Source organism: Alligator mississippiensis, chromosome 1 (assembly GCF_030867095.1).
Source record: "Alligator mississippiensis isolate rAllMis1 chromosome 1, rAllMis1, whole genome shotgun sequence".
Classification (NCBI taxonomy): Eukaryota; Metazoa; Chordata; order Crocodylia; family Alligatoridae; genus Alligator; species Alligator mississippiensis.
Window position 1 is genome coordinate 183,608,415 of NC_081824.1, and position 23,821 is coordinate 183,632,235.

Below are 23,821 nucleotides of genomic sequence, written 5' to 3' on the forward strand. Positions count from 1 at the left end.
TCGGAGTAACCAGTAATGTTTCCCTGGTTCCTTCTTAGACTGGGATAACTAACAGAAATGTGCAAAAGAATGTATTAGCATTCCTTCCAATGTTACTGGCATGATTGTCATAATTAAGGGCTGTATCTGATGCCACCCTCTGTTCACATGCATATTTTCACCCAGACAAGCAAAAATGAAAACTAAGAAAGTATATTAATTGTCCTCAATATATTTTAATGCTGCAAATCGGACGGTATGAAGAAGGGTTTTTCATGTTTGGAATGACTGTATACATTTTTACAGTACAAGTATGCTGCATTGTAAGCCTTTTCTCTTCATGAATAGAGGTTCAGTCACGTCATTACAACTAAGAATTTAAGCAGTCTGAAGACTGAGGCATCTTTAACACTTCCTAGAATTGCAAAACATGATTTTTTTTTTAAATTTTTGGGAGTCTCAGATTTTCTCCCAATTTAAAGGAAGCCATGCAAATCAACACTGGTGGTATGCTACATTGATACCTCATATAAGTCACTATGCATTTCAGGTTTGCATTTCTTATCACCTACAAAGTATCTTATGTAGCCATCTATTAACAGGATATCTATAAAGTGACTATAAAACAGACTGGGGGGGGGGGCAGGAAGAGTTCAATGGTTACTATCTTACTGACTTCCATATTAGGTTGTTTAGTTAGCAAGCAAAAATGTACTTCAAACTCCCAGCTCTGCATGCTCCCTCGAGGTGCTCCCCATCTCTGCTAAGAACAGGAAATTGTGAAAAACAAATTATATTTGCTGGCACACCTGTGCTACCCAGTCTCTCTATATTATGTCTTCGATCAAGGCTTTTAATAAAGAAGGTTGTACATTTGTCATTAACACCAAAATTTCACCAAATGTCTTATAAGTGGTGATGATGCACAAAAGAGCCCAGTTTTGCTGGGAGACCAGGGCAAATTTGCAGAGCCTGCAGCTAACCTTGTGCTTGTAAATTGAATAAATCTGATATAGAAATCAGACAAACAATGAACATACAACTGATGCCATTTTTATAAAGTTATCTTTTCATAGTGTAATTGCACTTTAATTTATAATCTGCCTCTTTTTACAAAGCTGCCCCTATTGTTTCACTGAAGTAATACAGCCTTCACCCCCCAACTGCATAATATAATTCGAAGTGCTACCAATGTATGGCAGTTAAAGGTTTAAAAAGAATGTGAAAGGCGGGAAAACTATCAGAAGGATTTAATGCACACTGTCAGCATGACAGGTTCCCAGGGTTTTACACAGAATTTTTCTAAAAGGCAAGTGTTTGTACTACAGTTTATTTTAGATGTGCATTTTCACACAAAAGGCAGAATTAGCCAAACACACAGAGCCACCTTTCCTTATACAACAAGAAGAAAGGTAAGCCTTCCTCCAGTCACATTTAGATTCTGGGATCAACTGCACAAGGATCCAAATTCTTTTCCATGCTGAGTTGTGGTGATTCTATATGCAGATGCTTCTTAGTAATCCAAGACTAGGTCTACACAGCACAGTACCACACAGGAATAACAAATGACCTAACCCAGGTAATGGAAACAAAACCCTGCATTGATGTGATGTTCTGCCCTGGGGTAATTTACCCTGCTTTACACTTCTCAGTAGGGTAAAGTAGTCTGGGTTGACTGCTGTGCTAGTGCAGCTGTATTGATTCTGATACCAAAGCTAGGTCTGTTACTTTTACACACAGCACTGCACCCTGCTGTGTAGACACCGCCAAAGAGATCACATCTCAAGACCAGGATTTGGAGCAGGGTCCCAATTCTAAAGAATAAGCATCCACAAACTCTTCTGGAATAGGGTTGGTTAAGCTACAGCTCACATGCAGGTAACACATGTAGTTTCTGAAGTTGTGCCCTGTGGCACTTGGCCATGCCAAGTTTTGTTTAGTGGCTAGAACAGTTAGCAAGTTTGGCCAGCCCGATCTGGAAAAATGATCTCCAACCTGTAGCTTTGTCTCCAGCAGGCCACTTGAGCCTTAGAAAACTGTTTTCCATACACATTTGTTCAGGTTGATACAGAGAACAGTCTGCATGGCCTGTGGAACACTATTTCCTCAGCACTTTGCTGCCCATGGGCCAGCAAAAGTTGGAGACTACTGGCCTATAAGGTGCTCAGCACTGTGAGCAGGACAAGAGAAGTGAGGTAGATGCTGATGTTGCATAATATAGAATGCGAAGACGTCTCCTCAGCTCAAGGAACAGATAAAGAACACACCTGCAAGAAAGACTTCTCAACTCCCATGTTGTTAAAAGGATCTACTTGTAACAGTTTTTTCATCTTATAAAGGGCAAACAACAAGTGCTTTAGTATGAGAACTATTCAAGTAAGTTTTAATAGAGTGCACCAGTGAAAGTGAAATCAAGATGACTTGCATCAAAATTTGTTTAAAATGAACACTGGCTAAAAAGGGGCTACAGTTCTCTCTTTCCAAACACCACCCTTTTTCTAAGGCAACAATACACGTCCATTTCAGAACATAACTGTTACAGAAGAAACTACATCACAGTACAGTACAGCATGTAAAGTCCATCTCTTTCAAGAAGCCATACTGAATGGCATATTAGCTACACTTACAGCCTTCTACCTTAGGGTTACAGAGTTTACCACAGATTTTTTTTATTTTTATTTTTTTAAAGTGACAGCTTTTGAATGAACTTCCTATTCTTCACAAGAGTGTGCAGATGGGGCCCATATGCTGATATTACAGTAATTACAACATTAAATAACATTGCACAACCAACCTCTATGGTTAAATTCAGTACAAAATAACAAGTATTAAAATGTACCAGTACTAGTGGTTTTACATAGTTTATATCACTAATTATGAAGGACATTTTCTTCTTCTTCCATAGGCAAATGCCTAATTTCAAAGCTGCACATTACAGGCATAATGATGTGGAATAAATACAAGAAATCTGGTAAAATATTAAACAAACAGGTTACATGGGAACAAATTGTACAACCACATAAGCATAAATCAAGAATCTACTGTTATAAACAATGTATGTTTAGCTGTAAAGTATCATATGGAATTGCATGTACTCTTTGGGGGCAAATATTCCAAAAGCCAGTTAATTCCTGAGGTGGCATTAATATCTTCTACCATTGGTCAATATGTCAGATTATCTTGTGCTCTGAAAAAGTCCAAATATTAATATTTCCACAAACTGGAATTTGCAATATTCTGAAGGCAGCAAACAAGTGATATTTTACATCATGATACTGAAAAGAAATAATTTACTGATCTCCATTTTGGTAGTACATTTGTCAATGGGCCATGAGAATAAGTTTTATAATTTGCAACAAAACATTACTTATGTCTGATTTCTGTTCACCAGCACTTTCAGCTGGTCCAAGGCAAAAGAAAGTTTTTAAACTGTAAGTGCCAACACTGTAAACATATTTGTATTTTCCATCTAAACACTGTCCAATGTCAAGAATAAGAGCCAAAGATAAGCAGGAACAGTCTTGTGTAGAACAAAAGCCGATTTATCTATCGACTTCAGATTCAAATTTGTATATGATTTTTTTCAATAACTAAAAAATGGTCGTGCTACAATTGTGAAAACTATTTTTGTGCATTTTGACTCTGGACACAATTTTAAAAAAGCATGATAGAGGTAAGAATTATAAAAACCACCAAAAATGTAAATGATAGGGAAGAACCGTTTCAACTCAAAGCATCAAACATACATTTCTGTGCAGAAATCTAGACAACTATACAAGATCTGTATTTAAGCAATCATCTTTTTATTATACAACTCTATGAACATAAAATGAACAGAATGCTCTATATACTTACCTGTACATGTGAACATAACTTCTTTAGCTACAGTTATTTAATAGAGGTCATACTGAATTTAATTTTACAATTCAGAATAACTATGTATAACCTTATTGCAATAGGGACAATTTCTACATGGGGAGTTTCACAGGCCAATCACATTAGGCATAACCAGTACATTCAAAATGTAAGTGTAGATCATGTATGAATCTTCCCTGATCCCATAAATTTAGTTTCTCTTTACAGCTTAAGCTCATTTGCAATTTTGGAGGCAATGTTCTTAAATGCAATAGAAGTCCCAGATATTCTCTTGAAACGAACTCCATTGAGAGACAGTCGTGGCAATTTGCACACTTCCATTTCCCACTGAACAAGGCTATCCTGCCGGGCATCACCATGAACGCAGAAGAGCAAAAACCTCTCTTTTTGTTCATAGTCACAATTGTTAGCGTCTAACACTTTTCGAATCTCTCTCATCATATCATTCGGGTCCATGGAACTAGTGGTCTTCATACTCCATGTGAACCTCAAAGAACGGGGCTTGGAATCTTTACTATCCTCCTTTTCTCTGTCTTTTGGTTCCCCAGAAGCACTCCTAGAGAAAAAACACATGGCATAATCAAGAGTGAAATGAATAAAAGGCTAAAAGGTAAATACAACTCCTAATTATCCTAAACACCATGTTTGCAAAAGTAACTATAAACACACGGTATTCTGTGCTGCAGCAGCAAGAGACAGTGGATTTATATTAAAAATCTTATTGATGTCCACTGTTCCAATCATTTAAACCACACCATGCATCAATAAATACTTATTCATCTGTGGGACACATAGTCCTGAAGTGTAAGGATGCTGTAAAAGCAGCAAAGGAAGGAAGCCCACCCTGCATTCTTCAAATTTTCATGCTTCTGCATGAAGTAAAACCCATTTTCTGTATTTTCAAATGGGAGGTCATTATGTTCACAATGAATCCAATTTGTTTTTAAGAATTCTTTCAGCAATTCCGACCTCCCTTCTCTTATGTAAGAGGAACTCTTATTTTGGTAATACATGCCATTTTAACTTATGCAGCAGAAATGTATATTGCAATTACTTAACGGGATGGTAAATATCATCTTTGTCCCCCAGAAAAATATATTGCAAGAAGATATTTCACAGAAGCAGTACTGAGGAACAGGCACAAGGCTGCCATTTTAAATGAAAAATGACTCGGATAAAATCCCAAGTAATTATCTTCCACTGAACACAACCAGTGGGACTATACTTCCCAGTCAGATCACTTAAAACATGTGATTTTACCATAATGGTTTGCTGAAATTATACTCATTTATATTTTAAGATTATTTCAGATTTGACTGTTTTCTTTTTCATGGGTATCCAAAGATGCTGCTGCTACCATCCAGTACTGGGATGGGTATGTTTCTTTGACAGGGTTTGTTAAATCAAGCATGGTACACGTTTTCAGCCAAGACTTTCTGAACCATGATTTTTTCCCCATAACTCTTCCTTGCAGCCCTGCTGTTCTCTATTTTCCCCACTTCCTGCTCACTTTTCGAGATAACCAACCTTGTTTCCAAGGCTTTAACTCTCACATTGTTTTTCATAGCTATCACTGAATCATGGATAGGTGTGGCTCTCCATGACAAACAAACAAGGTGGGATTTGTATTGTAGCTGTGCTTGAAACTAAATGCGACACAAATATATAGGAAGATAGTTCCTGCTCCAGAGGACTAATTTTGAAGGGTTTTATACACAGCTAGGCAAAACGGTAACCTGCCACTTCATTTAAATAAACATTTTTATTTATGCAGTGAGGAGCAGAGCCACCTTAATAGCATAAAATGTATTCTTGAAAAGAATGTTAAAAATGATGGTTTACTGTCGCCACCATAGAGCCACACCAGTTTTAAATAGATGCTGAGAAGCAGCAGAGTCATGGTGTAGACTCGTGTAGCACTTCAAGAAATGGCCTCCTGCTTCAATAATGCTATCGATGTGAGGGGATCATAAGAGAGACAGCAGATGTTCAGTAATAAGGGTAACATGGTGAGGTCAAAGCTGAACACAACCCCCTCTTATAAATTTAATTAGAAGACTTGAATAAGCTAAAGATCCCCCCATCCCATCCCATGAAAGGTCAGCAGCACAGCAGTTTAGAGACCTGGGAAAAAGAAAACGAGGCTGGTACAGGAAATTCAAGTATATACATAGCATATTAGCTATATTAAGCTCTATATATCCTGTTTAAAGATCTGCTGCTTTTTAAAATAGGAAGGTCTATGAAATTATTTTATTCTAAAAACGGGATGAGGACTTTTTGTAATTAACCACTTCAGAATGCAGCAACACACTGCCATGTGTTCATTGCTTATTCATTAGATAACTTCACAACAGTTTTTATCAAACATGTCAAAATGGCAGAGCCAACATGCCGAAATAAGCTCGAAGAAGATGAATACTGAAAGATGAACACTGCAGAGCAGGTTACTGCTTATGCCTACAGGTTTGTTTACATGTAATGGTTGCCATACAAAGACAAAATCTACCAGTTACCACCCCATGCTAGCCATTTAGCATCTTAAGTTTAAAAGCAGTGACTGCTCAGCCACTGTGGGGTGTTCACTGTTGGTAAACAGTGACTTTTTGGTGATGAACAAGGTATGTGAAAACAGTAAATTTTTTTACCCTACATATACACATACTAAGTATTAACTTACATTTCACTTAAATATTTATTAAATGAAATAATATTAAACATTTATAAACACACAAAAAGATGGAATTTAAGTAGTATCTAAAGAATTTGATATAATCTTGACATAGGGCATTTACTTTCACAGTAGTATACTTAACTTACAGGTTGCTTCTTTACAAAGCATACAATATAAAATACATAAAAGCAAAGAATTATTTAAAAATCAAAGTGATTTTTTCAAAGATTTAAAAAGGATGGGTATAGAAACTCACCCAAAACACAAATGCTTTTTAAATAGAGGTGATTGAAGCACTATTTTATTTTGCATCTTGATTAAAACTCTTTCAGAAACCACTTAAACCTTTAATGCAAAGGACCTAGCAGCGAAGTATTAATAGTGGCTCCTCACCTTGAGGTGTCAGTTCTGCCACTGGCTTCGCCTTCACTTGGATCCCTCAAAACAAAGTTAAGGTTGAGATTCAATGATAAAACAAAAAATAAAAAGTCAAGAAAACCTCTATCTAGAACAATGTTAATATAAATATTGAGCAAAACTGTCAGCTAACTACATTTTATTTAGCAGGATTTCACAGTTTTATGTTTGACGTCCTTATAATATACCTTCATTTATTTCAAGCCTGATGTGTAACTTTTTAATATTTTTCACTTGCATTTAATTTAACAACAGTTAGTGTTTTAACCTAGAACATACTGAGAAATGGCCACATGTGACTCCAGTCTTCCTGGAAAGTGCAATTATAGTACTGTAAATCAATGAGGACCTGATTCAGAGAGATGCTGTGTACCCAAAACTATTACTGGAGCCAAATGCTCAGTGCTCTCCCAGAGTCAGACTCAAGAGGTGAACACTTGCATTTAAATATGTGAGCATCCTTCAAGCTAAGCAGGGGCCTATGAGTTTGAATGACTGAACCCACGAGCCCCAATTCAAAAAGGTTACCCTAAGCATCTGCTTATCTTTAAAGCAGATCAACTGTTCCACTGACTCTATTAGGATTACTGATGTGCTGTAAATTAAGCAGGTACTTACATACACCTTGTTGAACTGGAGTATTAGTTTATAAAACTAACTGCTTTACAATAATTGCTAATAGCCTCTGTCACTTTGGAAAAAATACCTATTAAAGTGGGTACATTCCTAATGCTGCAGTACAAGCATTTTAGTACATATTTTCAAAGAGTTTTTTTAATCTCACATATAACATTTAAAAGACACACTATATCATCTTCTTGTTAACTGACAAGTAAGAGAATCTAGCTTGGAGCAAACTCTAAAAACACATTTGAACACAATGTCTCAATACTCTGAATATTAAACAAGATGCACTTCAGGTAATATTTAAAAACATTTACTATGAATAAACCCTAGGTGTACTTACCATGAAAACACAAAAGCACACACATTTGCCAAAACAGTCATACCACTCCTTTGTGATACCTTTATAATTAAAATACTTTAAAATTATTGCTTCTAGAATAATATAAAACATGTTAAAGGAATAAGATTGCTAAACAATACAACTAAAAGTCAAAACAAGTGTAAGGCTGACACTAAAAGGCACTTTGTTATATTTAACCAAATTCCCCACCTTCCAAAAATGATCTGGGTAAGCAGGAACAGCAAGCACTTCATTTGGTGAAATGACTAACGTTATTGAAAAGACAACTTTAGCTACTTAAAAATATATCAAAGCTAAAATAAAATAAAGTTTGGAAGTTTGAAATGCAGAATGTGTTCTTATTGACAGGAGAAAGAAAGCAGAAATTTGCTGTTCTCGTAGCAAAAAATCCTACCAAAAACAAAATATCTCCACCATACATGGTAATACTTTTGTCTTAAAAATTATTTAATTAGAGACACACCACAGACAATTTATCCTACACAAGCAAATATGCATGTATCCTATACATAACTGAGTATAATGAAAATTTCAAACTTTAAATTAGCTTCAAAAGTACTATTCCTTGCAAGGCAACACGTCCATTATTTCATTTCACACAAGTGAAACAAAGTTATAATGAAAAACAATTAAAATATGCTCCTGAAAAGGTTGATTAATATAAAATTAAACTTCCTCATAATGGGTATTTTTGTTGCACAAACGGAACAACAAATCATTTTTTAGTACTGGGATATAGCAAATAAAAATTAAAAATTTTCTAGTACATGAGCACTGCTGTTATCAATAATTCAGGATCATACACTGTATCTTCAAGTCTCTGGAAAAAAAAAATCAAGGCATAGATCGTGTCTTAATTATAGTGCATGTGCTTAGACAAGTACTGAAACTGTCAGTAAATTAATTTGATTTTAACAAAATTTATTTCCCATCTTCTCAATTTTTTTCATAAAATTACCATAAAGTTCAAAAGACTTCTGATCTTGTAATCACTACATGAAAGAGGAAAGTTTCATAGTTAAGAACTGTAAGGGATTTAAAATTAAAAGCACATTTACAAAAATGAATATATCATTACATGCTTCTGCAACAAATGTAAAGATTTATGTATGTTGTGAAACTGATAGTTGTACAACAGGATATTTTATTCAGGCTGCTTCTTGATGCCTTTAGATAAATTCCTGAAAGTCTCTTAAAAAAATTAGTTGATGAGCTCCTGCAAAGCACAAACAACCTGCCAAAATCAGATTTTATTACAAGAAAGCTTTCAAGCAGTTATGTAAAATGTGACTTAAGATCATATATAATATTTTCTATAATACCACTTATGGTGGCATTATTATTTATTTGGGTTATGACAGGGCCTAGAAATGCCAGTCATGAACCAAGATTGTGCTGATTAGGCACTGCAAAAACACTAAAATAAAATATAAGCAACAATGTAGTTCCTTGTCTTTTAGATTCTGTATCGCTTTATAGAGAAGAAAATTTAACTGAAAGCAGAGAATGAGAGGCTATTTAACACTGACAAATTAGGGGCACAGACAGAAGTGAAAATTTTCACCCAATCTGACCATGGAAAGCAGTCTATAGCTGTGACCAAACAAGTGCACGGCTGCAAATAGCTTAAAAAATGGCCAATCAGGTGAAAATCTGATCCCTCATTGTATGAGGTAGCAGATAAAGATGTTTCAAAATGTAGCACCTTCTGTAACTTTTACCTATTACTGTTTTCAGAACGGGAGAGGGGAAAGAGAGCACAGGAAGTTCAGTCTGGGGGTTTGCCAGCCCCTCCTTGGAAGGTAGGGCAGGTGTATTGGAGGTCCTTCCCCAACAGCCTTCAAGGTGGGGCTCTAATTCACCCACCCCATCCTTCACAGCAGCTGGGGAGTCCTAAGAACAAGCTCCTGCTGCTGCCTTCCCCACTCCCATTCTGAAAACAGTAAGCACTGGCAGAGAGCCTGGCCATTGCTATGGGAACCAACCTGTCTGCAGACTCCCAGCCCACACCTAGATTCCCCTCCCCAACAGTGAACTTCTGTTTGGTCTGGGGTAAAGCTGTAACTCAGAATGCTTTGCAGAAATTTTTCTGAGTTAAAGCTGGGAGCTGTACTTCTCTCTGCAATGCAGGATCTCCAGATCAGCAACATTTCTGTCATTTTTACATTTCAAATTCACTGTGCTAAGAAATGAGAATTCTTTACAACAACTTGTGACTGGAAAAATATACCATGGATTATTTTAAGTGAATATACTGAATTCTCTAAGAATCATACTATCTCCAGAACAGTCTTTTCTGTTATATTGCACTAATATCACTCAGCAATTACAATTTGTTGTAAAACTGAAAATGTTCTCCTCATTAACACTATTTTACATAATAACTTGTTCATTGAGGAGGTAACAGGTTTGTATGGCTCCTGGCACATGTTCAATTTAATGGCACAATGGTTCATTTAATGTGCATACCTACCATTGCTACTTGCTTGCGAAGAGGGAACTCAGGCTCCCCAGCTCCCCACTGCCCCTACAAATTGAACACATGCCTGCAGCCAGGCTGAACCCAGGTGTGGTCCTGGGGCTGGGACTGATAATCAGATAACAGAGTCCCAGCCCTGGATCAGCATCAGAGATGTTTCACGATGTCCATCTAGTCCAGGGGCAGGCAATTATTTCAGGCAGAGGCTCGCTTACTGAGTTTTGGCAAGCCATTGAGGGCCGCACAACAGGCAGTCAGGGGCAGATAAATATTAATTTTCTAAATTTTTTAGGGGCCCCATGGGCCGGATAGAATGGCCTGGTGGGCCACATTCAGCCCACGGGCCACTTTTTGCCCACCCCTGATCTAGTCCCAAGGTTGGAACTGACAAGTCAGCTGAATGCCAGTCCCAGCCCTGGGACTGCACTGGGGCCAGGTCCCACAATCAGCTGACTAGAGTCTTAAGCCAGCTCTAGTTACCCTGACATGATCATGGTGTGATAGAAACCAGGTGCAAAAATATTAAAATCTTTTGTGGAATACTTTTGTGGCTGGTTTCCCATTATTTTCACACCATTAATTCCCTGAACATGCGGCAGGGTTACAATTTATTGTGTGATTAACAGGTTAATCTGCATCTTAATACTAATGTCTGCCAGGGGCCTAAATGAAATATGAATAACAACAATGGTTTGTTGTTTTTTTATTTTTTATTTATAGATATCTATATCTATAACAACAAACCATGCTGTTGTTATTCAAATTTCATTTAGGCCCCTGGCAGATGTATAAAACAAGCTGTCCTTTCTTTAATTAAACCTTATCAATTGATTTCTTTTCATTCAGTGATAAAATATGAAAAAGAAATTACTGTGATTTATACAGGAAATGTGACACTTTTTTTTTTTTTCCATAAAACCCCAAGAGAATAGCTGGCCAGATCCAATTTTATACAATAGAGGACAATGGATTCTGGAAGAAAAAAAACAAACAAAAGGAAAGAGAATCTAATTCTAATTAAATACAAATTTGTGCTAAATTATCACAATAGAAATCCTCCAAAAGAATGGAAATTGAAAAAAAAATTATTTATAAAGTCATTTATTAACCCACGGTTAGTGAGAAATCTCTGGTAAACAAAGACATGCACAGAAGTACTAACCTGCGGACAAATTTGGAGGTTATCTTGCTTATTATGCCAGTTGATGTCCCTCTTCTAGCATGTGCAAATGCACCAGTTTCATGTGATGGTGAAGCAGGTGGTCCATTATAAGTGGCATTACGCCGCTCCCGTAACTGCTCACCATGGAAAGTGCTTCGACTAGAACTCCCCCGAGGAAAGCGGGTTCGGTCTGGAGTGGTAGTGCTAATACTGTGAGCAGAAGGGGAAGCAGCAGGCACTCTTTGAGTTGCACTGCTGGGAAAAAAAGAAAAACATATAAAAGACGCATCACATTTAAAAACAAAACAAAAAACAAAACAAATCACCACCACTTCCACGTAACTGTTTTTCAAGAACCAAGAAAAAATGCTGAAGGAATTTCTTCTTTAAATCCTACTTTACTTTCAAGATTTGAGTTTGGAATCAAGTGGAATTTTTCCACAGTAGAACGGATGGTTTCTTGAATGTTAAGAGTAGCTCTCTTTTAAAAACTGTATACAGACAAAAAAGGATAAAAGTGGAGTAGGCAAAGCTAAAAAGCTCTCAGAGTCAGCACTTGTTCTCCAAGGTCAACAAATGAAAAAAATTCTAACGCTCTCAGACACCTAAAACTTAAGTGTTTGTTTTAAAAATAATTTTTCCATTAGATATGTGGAAAGATTTTCTGGAGCCAGTTTTGATCCCCCCACACTGAACATCATGATTTTATAGTGCTTTTTCCAACATCAATGAGTATAACAATCATCAGTGCCAACATGTTGAAAATGTAAACAATCCTGCTCGAATATGTCAGCATATATTACGAGGAATGAGTCTGCATCGGGTAAATACATCATTACTGCAGTTTTCCAAAAAGTCTTCTGGAGCCAGAGACTTATTTCAGAGGCATATTTATTGCGTGATATGAGAGAAGTAAGCCCTCTGCCATGGACAAAACTAGATCAAAAACTCTGTAGAACCCAGATGATGTGACAAATTAATTACCGTTTTCAGAATAGGTTTTTCTACAAAGTAGTGCCGTTTAGGATATATAAACTGACTTTCCCATTTACTAGAAGACTGGTCATGCTTGTACTGAGGGACTGGCGCCACAACAGTTTAGGCTATATAAACTAATATAAATTTGCACTAAATGAATGTTAAGCGTTATTTTACCTTGGTCGATAAGCTTCAGTGCCATCTTTGATGGTTGGCAGTGTGACCTTTATAGGATGACCAGATGCAGACATGGACTTCTGGTGTCGAGGTCGTGTTGATACAGAGGAAGCAACCGCGGAGCCTGCAGAAGATGTGCTACTTGCAGACATTTCTGTTAGGCTTTTACCATAACAAAAAGACAATTAAAGAAGACAGTTAAATTTGCTCACAGTTCCAAAAACAGAAAGTTCATGTAAAAATCTGTGAACTAGACAAAACTGCAACAAAATCTTTAGCGCACAGGTTATAATGAATAGTAATCACAAAATCAATTGTATTCTTCATAAAAAATGCACAGGATTTTCCTCATCAGGTTTAATGGAAAATAATCTCATTCATAAATGCTGCTGGAAAGCTTACTTTATCAGCTCAAAGGCTTTTTTTTTTTTTTAAATGTACAAGCAACCAAGAAAGCACTCCGTTACTTATTTGGCATTGCATCGCCTATTTGTCAAGGATGTGTGTTTTGTTATTCTTTGAACATCTTTCAAAAGTTAGTTACGTGACTTTGAAAAATCTGTTATACATACTCAGCAGAGGTCATATAATTAGGAGCTAACATCTCCAAGAATAGTATGTGCTCATGTAATGAAAGACTATTATAATGTATAAGCTTGATGGGGAGGGGGAAGAATAAAAACTGAAAAAATTGAACACTGGCATTCCTTAACTCAGAGTGCTTGCTGTTACAGTGGTAATTTTCTGTGCAACACACATACCCAAATACTCCCAGCCAGAAAATATTTTCATCAGAAATAGATCACTCTGGAAACATGTCTAGCTATGGAGGTTACACTGCAACTACTTTTCACCTCTGGAATCATGGGCTCAAAGTGAACTTAATTGAGGTGAGATTGTTGAGTTCTTGGTTATTAGTGGATAAATATCCACCTATCAAAATGACCGTAACATTTTTTGTAATTCAGTCTCTGCTTCATTTCTCCAAAGACTGAAACAGCAAAAGTGATAAAAGTCACAGCTTGGGTTCAGTGCACTGCAGAAATATATATGAAGAGGATGATTCATTCAGTACCTACCTATAATAATAGTAGTTGCTGTAGTTACCATTAGCAAGCAAGGTTCTTTGGGTAGATGTAATATCTTTTATTAGACCAACTAAATAGTTGGAAAAAGTGTTCTTCGCAAGCTTTCAGGCGCAAACACCCTTCTTCAGGCATAGGGAAACTCTGCTGGTGTTAGGTGCCCTAATAAAAGACATCATATCTACCAAAAAAACCCTTTCCTGCCCATGTCCTTAGACCAACACGGCTACAACCAACAACCCTGTAGTTACCATATTTGTATGAACCCAAGGGGAGATGTTTCTTCTCCAGTCAGCACAGGAAAGAAAGCCCCTCATCTTGGATTTGTGTACAGGAAGGAGGTAGAGGGAGAGGCAGCTACTGGGGCTCTGACTCCAGCCCTGAGCCCAGGTCGGTACCAGAGACAAAGCCACAGCAACTGCCTGGGCTCTCCCCTCCCTCCCTTACTGTCAGGCGCAGCTTGGGCCTCAGGTCCATTCCTTCTGTCCCCTGCCATATCAATCAGCAGCGAGGCAGCTCCTGCCCCAGGACACTGCTGCAAGGCTGGGCAAAGGCTGTGCTTCCATGAGCTTTGTGCCACGGGAGGGAATGGAACTAGGGTGACGTCTGACAGTGAGAGGTGATGGGGAAAGGGGACAGAGGCTGTGGGAAACAGGCATGGGGCAGGTGACAGGGGGTGCAGGTAGTTGTAGGGGGAAATAGCGTAGGGAGGGAGCCAGAAGGCAAGGGGGCTGCCTGTACCCCTGCCACTGCTTTCTCTACTATAACAGGGAGCGGGTGGGGAATTTAATATGGCCCTCTGATAATTAGATTCTATACCTGGAAAATTATAACAAATTTGTAAGTTTTCCATATATGGAATCTAATTATTGGGAGGGTGGAATAGCTGAAATTCAAAAGTCATCTTTTATTTGAGTAAATTGGGTAGCTAATTTTAACAATGGCTCATTTTTATCTACCCAACCAAAAACAAATACAATTAAAAAACCCCCAGATGTGTAGATAGTATCTGCAGTTCTTCTGGATCCACAAAATCATCTACAATTAAAAAGGGAACCAGTATAAAAGAAGGACTTCATTCTCTACCTCCAAATCTCTTTGGGTGAAAGCACCATGGAGCATCAACTGGAGGGGTAGTGCCTTTTTCCGTTTCTGAGAAATTATACCACCAAAAGATATTTGGACAAGATGAATGGACAGTTCAGATATAACTATCAATAAATGTCATGGAGAAAACGGAATCAGAATATTGGCAATTTGAGAAATTCCGGATATTTATATGGCAGTGTAAATTCCAGAATAAAATGTAGCCACTTTGGCAGCATCAGTCCTAGTAGTGCTGGTCATAAACCTGGATAAGTGAAGAGGGGACTGGCATCTGATAAGCAGCCAGTCATAGAAATGAAGCCAAATTCAGAACACAAAAAAACATAAGGAGATAAGCATCTGCTAGTGCATTCCTTAGGGGTGAGGTGCAGCAGTGGCTTCCTGGGGTTATGTCAAGTATAGAAGAGACATCACATCACAACTGATTGGTGCAGCCAAAAATTCAGATCAAAACAGTGAGATGGAATATTGGTTCAATTATAGGGCAGGATGGAATTGGCCAAGACACTAAAAAGGAGAAAAAAATATAGTTGGTATGTATTCAAGAAGTGAAATGGAAGAATGAGAAAACTAAGGACACTGGAGAAGGCTATAAGCTGGGTTACTATGGACAAGGCAGAAACAATGGTGTTGGTGTCATTCTGGATAGAGACATAAAGGACAAGAGAAGCAGGCCAGTGACAGGGTTAGAGCCATCAAGCTGGTACTTAAAGGCAGGATGATGAATGCTACTGCAGTGCATCTGCACCCAAGGCTGGCTGTGACAGAGGCACACATGTAGCTGCTACCATCCTGGGACCTGGCTTGGCATTAGGAATGATAACAGTCAGATCAAACAGGCAGCAAACTACACAAGTTAGCCATTATGAACATTTTCTTTATTAAGAAAGATGAACACATTATCTCCTATACAAGTGAAAACACAAGTAATTAGACTGTGTATATTCTGGTCCCTGGCTATACACTGAAAAAAAAAAATGTAATTTCCAGATTTCCAGGGAGTATCTTATCACTGGGGATATACCAAAATTGCAATTTCACAATTAATGCAAAATAGGCATTTTCCACAAAAATTAGAGACATTTGCAAAAAAAAATCCCCACAAGAAAATGGGGAAAAGCAGGGCTCCATGTAAAAATAAAAGGTTTTTCTTCCTCCGCCCACCCTCCCAGGCAGCAGCAAGATGGCTGCTGACCACAATCAGCTGCTAACTGGGCAAGAGGGCTGCCCTCATACAGCCTCTCAGCCTGGGCAGACAGGGATAGGCCCAGCCTTGCTTTTTTAATTTGCAGCCACAGATACCTGCTCTGGCTGGGCCCATCCCAGGGTAAGTCGGTGCTGCGGAGGATGGGGGATGGGGACATAAGGAGCAGGAGTGGACCTGGAGGAGCAGAGCTGGGGTGGGCAGTGTGGCCAGGCCAAGGACAGTAGAGCCACGTCAGGGAGGTGAGGAGGAAGCATGGCCTGAAGGGGATGGGGAGAGGTGGGAAATGGAGGGAGTGTGGCCCAGCCAGAGGGGCAGAGCTGGATCCAGGTGGGGAGGCAGTGTGGCCTGGCCAAGAGGCAAAGTGACAGCAGCAGTCCATGCCCACACAGGGCGGGGGGGGGAATCCCTTCCTATCCCCCGTGCAAGCCAGGGCCAAGTGGGGACTGGGGTCAGGCTGGGCCAGAGGGCAGTGGGTACCCCAGTCGATCAGAGGCACAAAATTGAAGCCTGGTGCCACAGCAAGCCCATGTAATTTGACACTAGGCTCCGTGGTTTGAGTACATCCCTACTTATCTCACAGAGCACAAACTGCTAGCTATGAAATTATGTAAGACCAAGTAGTTGTAGATGAAAATAAGCTAAATCAATGCTGAAAATTGAAAAAGAAGGGTCAAGAGGGACCTGGAAAGATTAAGACTATCAATGAATTGTGAGAAGACATGGCTGAATGCATGGTTGTGGATATTTTTTGCCACAAGCTCTACATTCAGGGAGAAAAACTGGTGGTGAAATGAGGTGGTATGGGCAATGACCAAGGGAAAGAAGAAAAGGTTCAAAGTATGGCAGATCAAAGAATAAAAAGATTATGAGAAATATAAATGAGCAAGAAGGAGGCAAAGAAAGTAGTGGCAGAAGTTAGGACTAAAACCCTGGAATATCTGAAAACAGAAGGGAGACAGAAAAGACTTTCATCATCTTGCAAGGATTCAAGACAGGGAAACCAGAGATACCTGGGAAGTATGGTACATAGAAGACAAAGCAAGGCAAAATTTTGGCAGAGCCCAAAAAGATCAAAGATAGCTGGAAGCATTAATTTGAGAGATATATCAGTGAAGCCAGCCCAAGGCAGCGGTACAGACAAGTTTTGATAAATCAAGTGCTGGTTGTATCAATAATGGAGAAAGTAGTAACAGATACCTTCAATACAATGACAGATCAGAAAGCTGTAGGACCAGACAGAATACCAAGTGAGGCATGAAAAACACTGAAATATGAAAGTGCAAGTCTCAACAAGTTCTTGAATAAGATCATGTTATGCAAAAAAAATACCAGATGTATAAAGACCTTGTTTTTCAGAACAAAGGAAACGTATAAGACTGTGGAATAAAAGTAATGAATTTACATCACGAACTGGTGGGAAAGGATCATCAAACCAAGACTGAGAAGTGAAGTCAAACTTGGCTACAATCAGTTTATGCTCATGAAAATAAATCAACTGTTGATGCCATCTTTGTAGCGATGCTCCTAATAGAAAAGTACAGAAAAACCAACAAAAATAATCCTTCACCTGGTGTTCACTGACAAGGCGAAAAGCATACGACCATGCACCAAGAGAAGTGATGTGATGGTACATGAGAGAACAACTGCTACCAGAAGTCTGAGGGAGTTGTGCAAGACACACAAGCAGCTCAGCAACATAGGTTAGAAGCACAAGCAGGGAGTGGAAGATTTCCTGGTCAAGATTAGGGTCCAAAGGTCAGCATTTAAGCCCTTTCCTGTTTGTGCTAGTCTTGGACACACTCACCAAGGACATTTGGAAGAATGCCCTCTGGTGCATGATGTTCACAGATGTTGTGGTCTTGATTGCAGAAAGCAGAGAACAGGTAGAGAGTGACTTGGATAGATGGAGGAACATCCTGGAAAGACACAGCCTATGCATCAGCAAGGAAAAAACAGAGAACATGTCACACTTTCACGGAGGGAAACACATCTAAGGCACGGAGCACCGCCATATATCATCGGGGTGCAAATTAAAGTATTTGGGGTCCATTGTGTAAGAAAGCAGAGAGATAAAAAGAAGTCAGGATTAGAATAAATAAGGCATGGACAAAGACAGAGCAAAGTGAGTAGAGTGGTTTGCAACAGAAAAATGTCTGTTTGTCTGAAAGAAAAAAAAATGGCAGTGATAAAGCCCGTGCATGGATCTGCTGAGCAATGAAGAAACAAGTTATCCATGATGAAGATGACCGAGATGCAAGATCATGCAAAAAATGAAGAGAAATGCCTGCAACCGGGTCCAGTTTTGCAACTGGCAAAGGGGACACGATAGAGGAAAAACTGAGTAAAAGCAGACAGATGGTTTGGGCACATTGCCAGAAGGCCTGGAAAGTATGTGGGAAAGAAAAATTTGGGCCATGAGAATCCAGAACAGAAGAAAGGAAGAAAGATCCAAGAAGACAGCATGAAATGTGTAAAACAAGACTCAAGAACATGTGGTCTTTCAGAAGAGATGGCAATGAACAGCAGTTTGTGGAGAAAGAGGACTGAAAAAGCAAATCCCAATAAGTGGGAAATATGCTGAAGAAGAAATTTCAGAAATACAGTACTCTGGTGGATGAACATTGTGATAAGCTTTGATTGAAAAGTTTTCGCATTCATGTTTTGAAGTACCAACTGCAGACAAATGAGCAGAGTCAGGATTATAAACTACAGACTATCAAGTACAAATCACAAATTTGGAAGTTATATAATAAATATTTCAGAAATGGAGCCCTCTTCATTTCTACTTCCTCTCCAAATTAATTTACATTCCTTTATGTATTTTAACATGAGAACTTATATTCCTCTTTGCTGCTGCTCAGTTTGAACCATGCAGAAGGATATTTTACAATATAACTAACAATTATTACCAATAAAATGATAAATAACTAGAGTTATAAATGCTTTATATGAATTTGTTTGCTTACAACACCTGACATATATTTGCTATTAACTGTCTCATTATAAATCAGTATTTCAAAACAAAATCAATCATGGCTGAAAAATTTAAAAAGACATTGATTATACCCATCAGGGAAAAAAACTGGTAGAAAGAATAGATTAAAAGCAAGTTAAATTTCAGTGTAGGAAAAAGTGTTCATAATCTACTGCCAGTCCACAGAGATGACATTTCTCAAATAACTTGAGGAGACTAGTGGAATTAAGGGGGGTTGTTATTTCAAAGCCAAAGTTAGTTAAATGCAGAATATGGGGTGGAGAAAGTTCTCTTATTGTATTTCATTAAACACAATCGTATCATCAGTCCTACTCCAAAACATATTACTTCCTGCTCCCTAGGATGTCCATATTTATCTTGCCAGAGGGAAGCAAGAAAAGAAGCAGCATTATTAAAAATTAGATTTTGAAGGTTTCTTGAGACAGCCTCCTTAATTAAAATCTAATTCTTCTATTTTGCAAAATTGGAAATCTGGCAAGTTGTTTTTTTTGGTCAAAAACCAAGGTACCTAAAAATCCCAAAATATTTAATCCAAAAAACCCCAAAATGTGTTGGGTTGCAGTATTTTTTTGGAATTACTACCACACTGTTTTGGAAGTTGTATGTGGTTGCCTCATGCCCCTACATGCCTTAAAAGGGCAGACTCTAAATCTCCCATAATACCTCCCCATGATGGAGCATGGGAAATACAGTCTGATCAGGCATCCTGATCTCAGAAGAGAAGAGATACTTGAGGCACGCTATAGGATAAACCAGCCTCCTCCCCACCCGATCACTCCCAAACAGCAGCATCATTTCCAAATGAAGAAAAAGTATGTCTTTGGCAATTCAAATCTGAATGCTAACTCACTGGCATTCAAATTTGGCACCTTCCCTGCAAGGCAAGATGCAACTGTTTGTCAGCCTTATGCATTAGCGAGGCAGACCATCCATCATATTACTGCAGGGCCTGCTGTTGCTTCACCAGTATGCAGAGCCACTTTCTAGATACAGATTCGTCAAGGTATCCACGAGGTCCTGAAAGCCATGAAAGTTGTCCATCCATGGTGCTGAAGGAAGGACAGCTGCCTCAGTAGAAGAGGGCAGCAACAACAGCTCATTAGGAAGCTCCTGCATCCTACAGATCGGGTGCAGAAAATCTTCCTATTCTAGGGACATGAGATCAAAATGTTGACTGAGGCAAAGGTGGGGGTGCAAGAAAAATGAAGCAGACAACCAGTCCCAGAAAACTCCCCGCAGTGGAGGATCCACAGCCAAAAGAGTTCACATGGGAAGGTTAGGGAGAGACCCGTGAGGACACTGAACTAGAAGCAAGGAAGTATGAGGCAGTGGCCTAGTCCAGTGCTTTTCTTCAAGGGAAACCTGTGGCCATGGTAAGAAGTACTATAAGCACACTCGGAACCATGATCATTTTTGGAGTAAAAGAGGACACTTCGTTTAATTGTTCCAACAAACCTGAAACAAGGGATGGTTCTATGGATCAGAGCCTGAGCTAGGGGGGGCTGATAGATTCAACAGAGCCAGAGAAAGTAGCAAAGTCTATAGTCTCAAATGGCTCGAGTCACCCAGTTACATGAAATAAATTGGTGTCACTGAAGACATCATCACTAACGGAGAAAATAGTACTGCAGGAGACCACACTGGCAGGCCACATCTTGGCAGAGTGGTAATGTTAGTGTACATGTTTCAGTGCCACATCAGAAGTCTGTGGCAATGTGCTGGATCCATGAAAACAAGGTGATAGAGTAGGCATAAAAGAATGGCTTGGATATTTATCCTTGCACACTGAAGAGGGTGACTTGCGAGGAGGAAGCATCAGCGCCAGTACTTAAATACTGGAATATTTCTGCACTGCTTTGGGATCCCCATGAGGCCTCACAGATTTGGAGCAAGAAAGACAAAGGGGAGGTGAATGCATCTCTTGGAAAGTATTTAGGGATGGGGATCTCCCTCTGGCAGCATCTCTGTGTCTGTTTTCTGGTGCCAGCAATGAAGATCGTCTTTTCAAAATGGCACTTCGCCGTTGAAAGGTCTGAATTCCACATAGTACTAAACTCTGGGGTCAGAGAACAATCCCATCAATTTACTCAGGAGGAAAACCTAGAGTCTGGTCTTGTGCTTCTTTTGGGATCAAATTTGCAGATAATAAGGGATACAAAACTGTTCAAAAACAGGAGCACAATTTATTATCCCTGACTGTGGGACATATAGTGCTATTGCAGGAGGGACACAGCTTGAATCCAAGTGATCTAGGGCAACCTACCTTGACAGTCAAGTGAGGGGGAAAAATGAAGCTTCGTTCAGTTGCAGAAGCTACTTGATGCAACCCAGGGGAACCTCACATCTCACTAACAAGTGGTGGAGACCAAGAGAAATGGTGGAAAGAGGATGAACTGAAGAAAGCTACAAAACAGCAGGGAAAAGCCAGATTCTGAGTGCCACTGTAGGGTAAAAACATTTACTAAACCAAATTACAAAAGCCCTGTCTCAAGCCCAGATGATCAAGAGGAATTAAGGGACAGGAAGCATATGTTGCCATTCATGTAGGAGTTCAGACCACAAGGACAAGCAAAATATATGTCCACTGTAAAAGGTACTGCTAGGGTAAAAATCTCTCAGAGCCCGAGTGCTTATGGCATAAGTGTAATACAATACGTATATGTACAAACAATTAAAAGGATGAATGAGATTATTAAGTTTACCAGTTTCCAAGTCATATTTAGGCACTTGTTATACTTCTTTTTATGGGATTATTTTAAGCTTTTTATTGCAAAATGCTTTACTGAAACTTAAGCAACACAAAGTTGCATTTATTTCTGGATCCTCACTATATGTGGAATAACTTAATGGTGCAGGAAGAAGCTCTCTGACAACCATGTGCAGTGACAACCACACTTAAGATAGTGGTTTTCAAACTGTGTTCAGTAGTAGGAATGGAAATCTCCAATAGGTCATCAGGGATTCTACAAAGTCTGCGAGTAATGGAAGACTGGGCCATGTTACCCCATATGGCTCATGGAGCCAGGGGCAGGGCAGAAGAAATTATATGGAAAGGTTCTGTGACTTCAGGAAGTTTGAAAACCACTGGGGGGGGGGGGGGAGGGGGGGGTTTCTAAAAAACCCAAACACTGCAGCACATCAGAAAGCTTGGCTGCTATGCTGGATCGACGCCAGAAAATCAAGTGCAAGCAGGCAATTTTACAACTTCATTAAAAAAAACCCAAACAATCACACACGAAATACCTGAACATAAGAATTTTCAATTGACTTTTGAAATTGAAGCTAAACTTTAAAAAGCACATAACCTAGCTAGAGGGACTTCTCCAGGGGGATGCCATGTTGCAGGGAGAGTTTTAAAGTTTTCACACAACTCCCACAAGAATCCTGCAGTGTCCCATGGGACCACAAGATTTAAAGATGACATTATAGGTCCGAAAAGAAAATATTTTTTCCTAGAACAGAGGTAGCGATGGTTTTGTCATTTAGGACACCTGGGGTACTACCCCACTCCAAAATCGTACGATAAAATTAAATCAGAGAGAGAACGTTTCCACTACTGCAATACGCAACATTCACCACTGTTAAACTGAACTAGCCAAGTCATGAAATAGACCGTTATAGGCATCTGTGCCAGCACTGAGACTTCTGCTTAGCTGATGTTATGGCTGCCTAACCGGTGGCCTCCAGGCTGCATGCCCCTGCCCTAGTGGGCGAGGCAGCATGGTGCAGTGCAGCCCATGGTGCCACGGGAGACAGCAGCCCAGAGCACCTACGCAGTGTGGTGCTACAGGGGAGCCTGCAAGGAACTGGAGATGAGGTGGGATTGCAGCAGCATGGTGATGTGCTCACCCAATGTACACAGAAAGGGAGTTGGGGGAAGTGGGTAGGAGTGGTGAGAGTACTCACTCATGGAATGTGCAGGCTGGGGGGCGGTGGGAGCATAGCCCAACGGTACTGCCCTTGATGTGTGCAGGCCAGGGCGCACGTGGCCTCTGGCTACTTTGAAGTTGGACCGGCCTGGTTTATGTGGTACAGACAGAAGTACTGCAGACTTCAAGTGTTCTAATTAACGTAAATTAAAATACTCCACATTTTTACTCAGGGTGCCTCTGGAAGACTTAGGACATAACTTCTGGTTAAAAAAATTGTAAAGTCATCAAAACCAAACTATCATGTGTTCAAGAATCCTCAAACTCTACATATAAAAGATTTAGTTTTACCAAAGCATAATGAAATCTATTAATAATGAAGCAGAAACCAAGTCCCAAAGCAATATATGATTTCTAGAAGAAAGCCAATAGATAAAAGCTTTTAGTTCCATTACAAGCTTGTGGCAGGATATGTGTTCAACTACACTAAACAAACTAAGCTATAATACACTATGTATTTTGGAGTGTAGCACTGTATTACAACTCAATTGATATCTATAAGAAAGCCAAGAAAAAGAGAGAAACAACCATATGAATATTTATTTCAGTCATTAAAAGAACCAGACAAAAACCTAGCCACTTCATCACAGACAATATTTTACAATTGTCAAATTTCCGACATATTGTACTTGTATTATTTAATATGTTATTTTTAGAAAGCGTACTAATCAAAATGTTGTGTACTTAGAAAGTTATGATATACTAAATATTTTAAAGTTAAAACTACATAATGTTTTTACTCTTAAAACATCACCTGTCAGTAACCAG

At 39.1% G+C, this 23,821-nt stretch overlaps 1 protein-coding gene across 5 annotated transcripts in view; it reads right to left on the reverse strand.

Moving 5' to 3' along the window:
- Window positions 1–1,214: 1,214 nt before the first annotated feature.
- Window positions 1,215–23,821, reverse strand: part of MARK1 (microtubule affinity regulating kinase 1) — a 135,236-nt gene continuing 112,629 nt past the window's right edge. For 2 of the 5 annotated variants that reach the window (XM_014598058.3, XM_059717745.1), the window contains exons 15-18: window positions 12,731–12,892; window positions 11,576–11,830; window positions 6,923–6,967; window positions 1,215–4,411 (exon numbers count right to left, since the gene is read on the reverse strand). In XM_014598058.3, the coding sequence (XP_014453544.1) occupies window positions 4,057–4,411; window positions 6,923–6,967; window positions 11,576–11,830; window positions 12,731–12,892 (817 nt within the window). In that variant the 3' untranslated portion in view covers window positions 1,215–4,056. The remainder of the gene's footprint in view (window positions 4,412–6,922; window positions 6,968–11,575; window positions 11,831–12,730; window positions 12,893–23,821) is intronic. The other 3 variants (XM_059717746.1, XM_059717748.1, XM_059717747.1) reach the window with 3 other exon arrangements.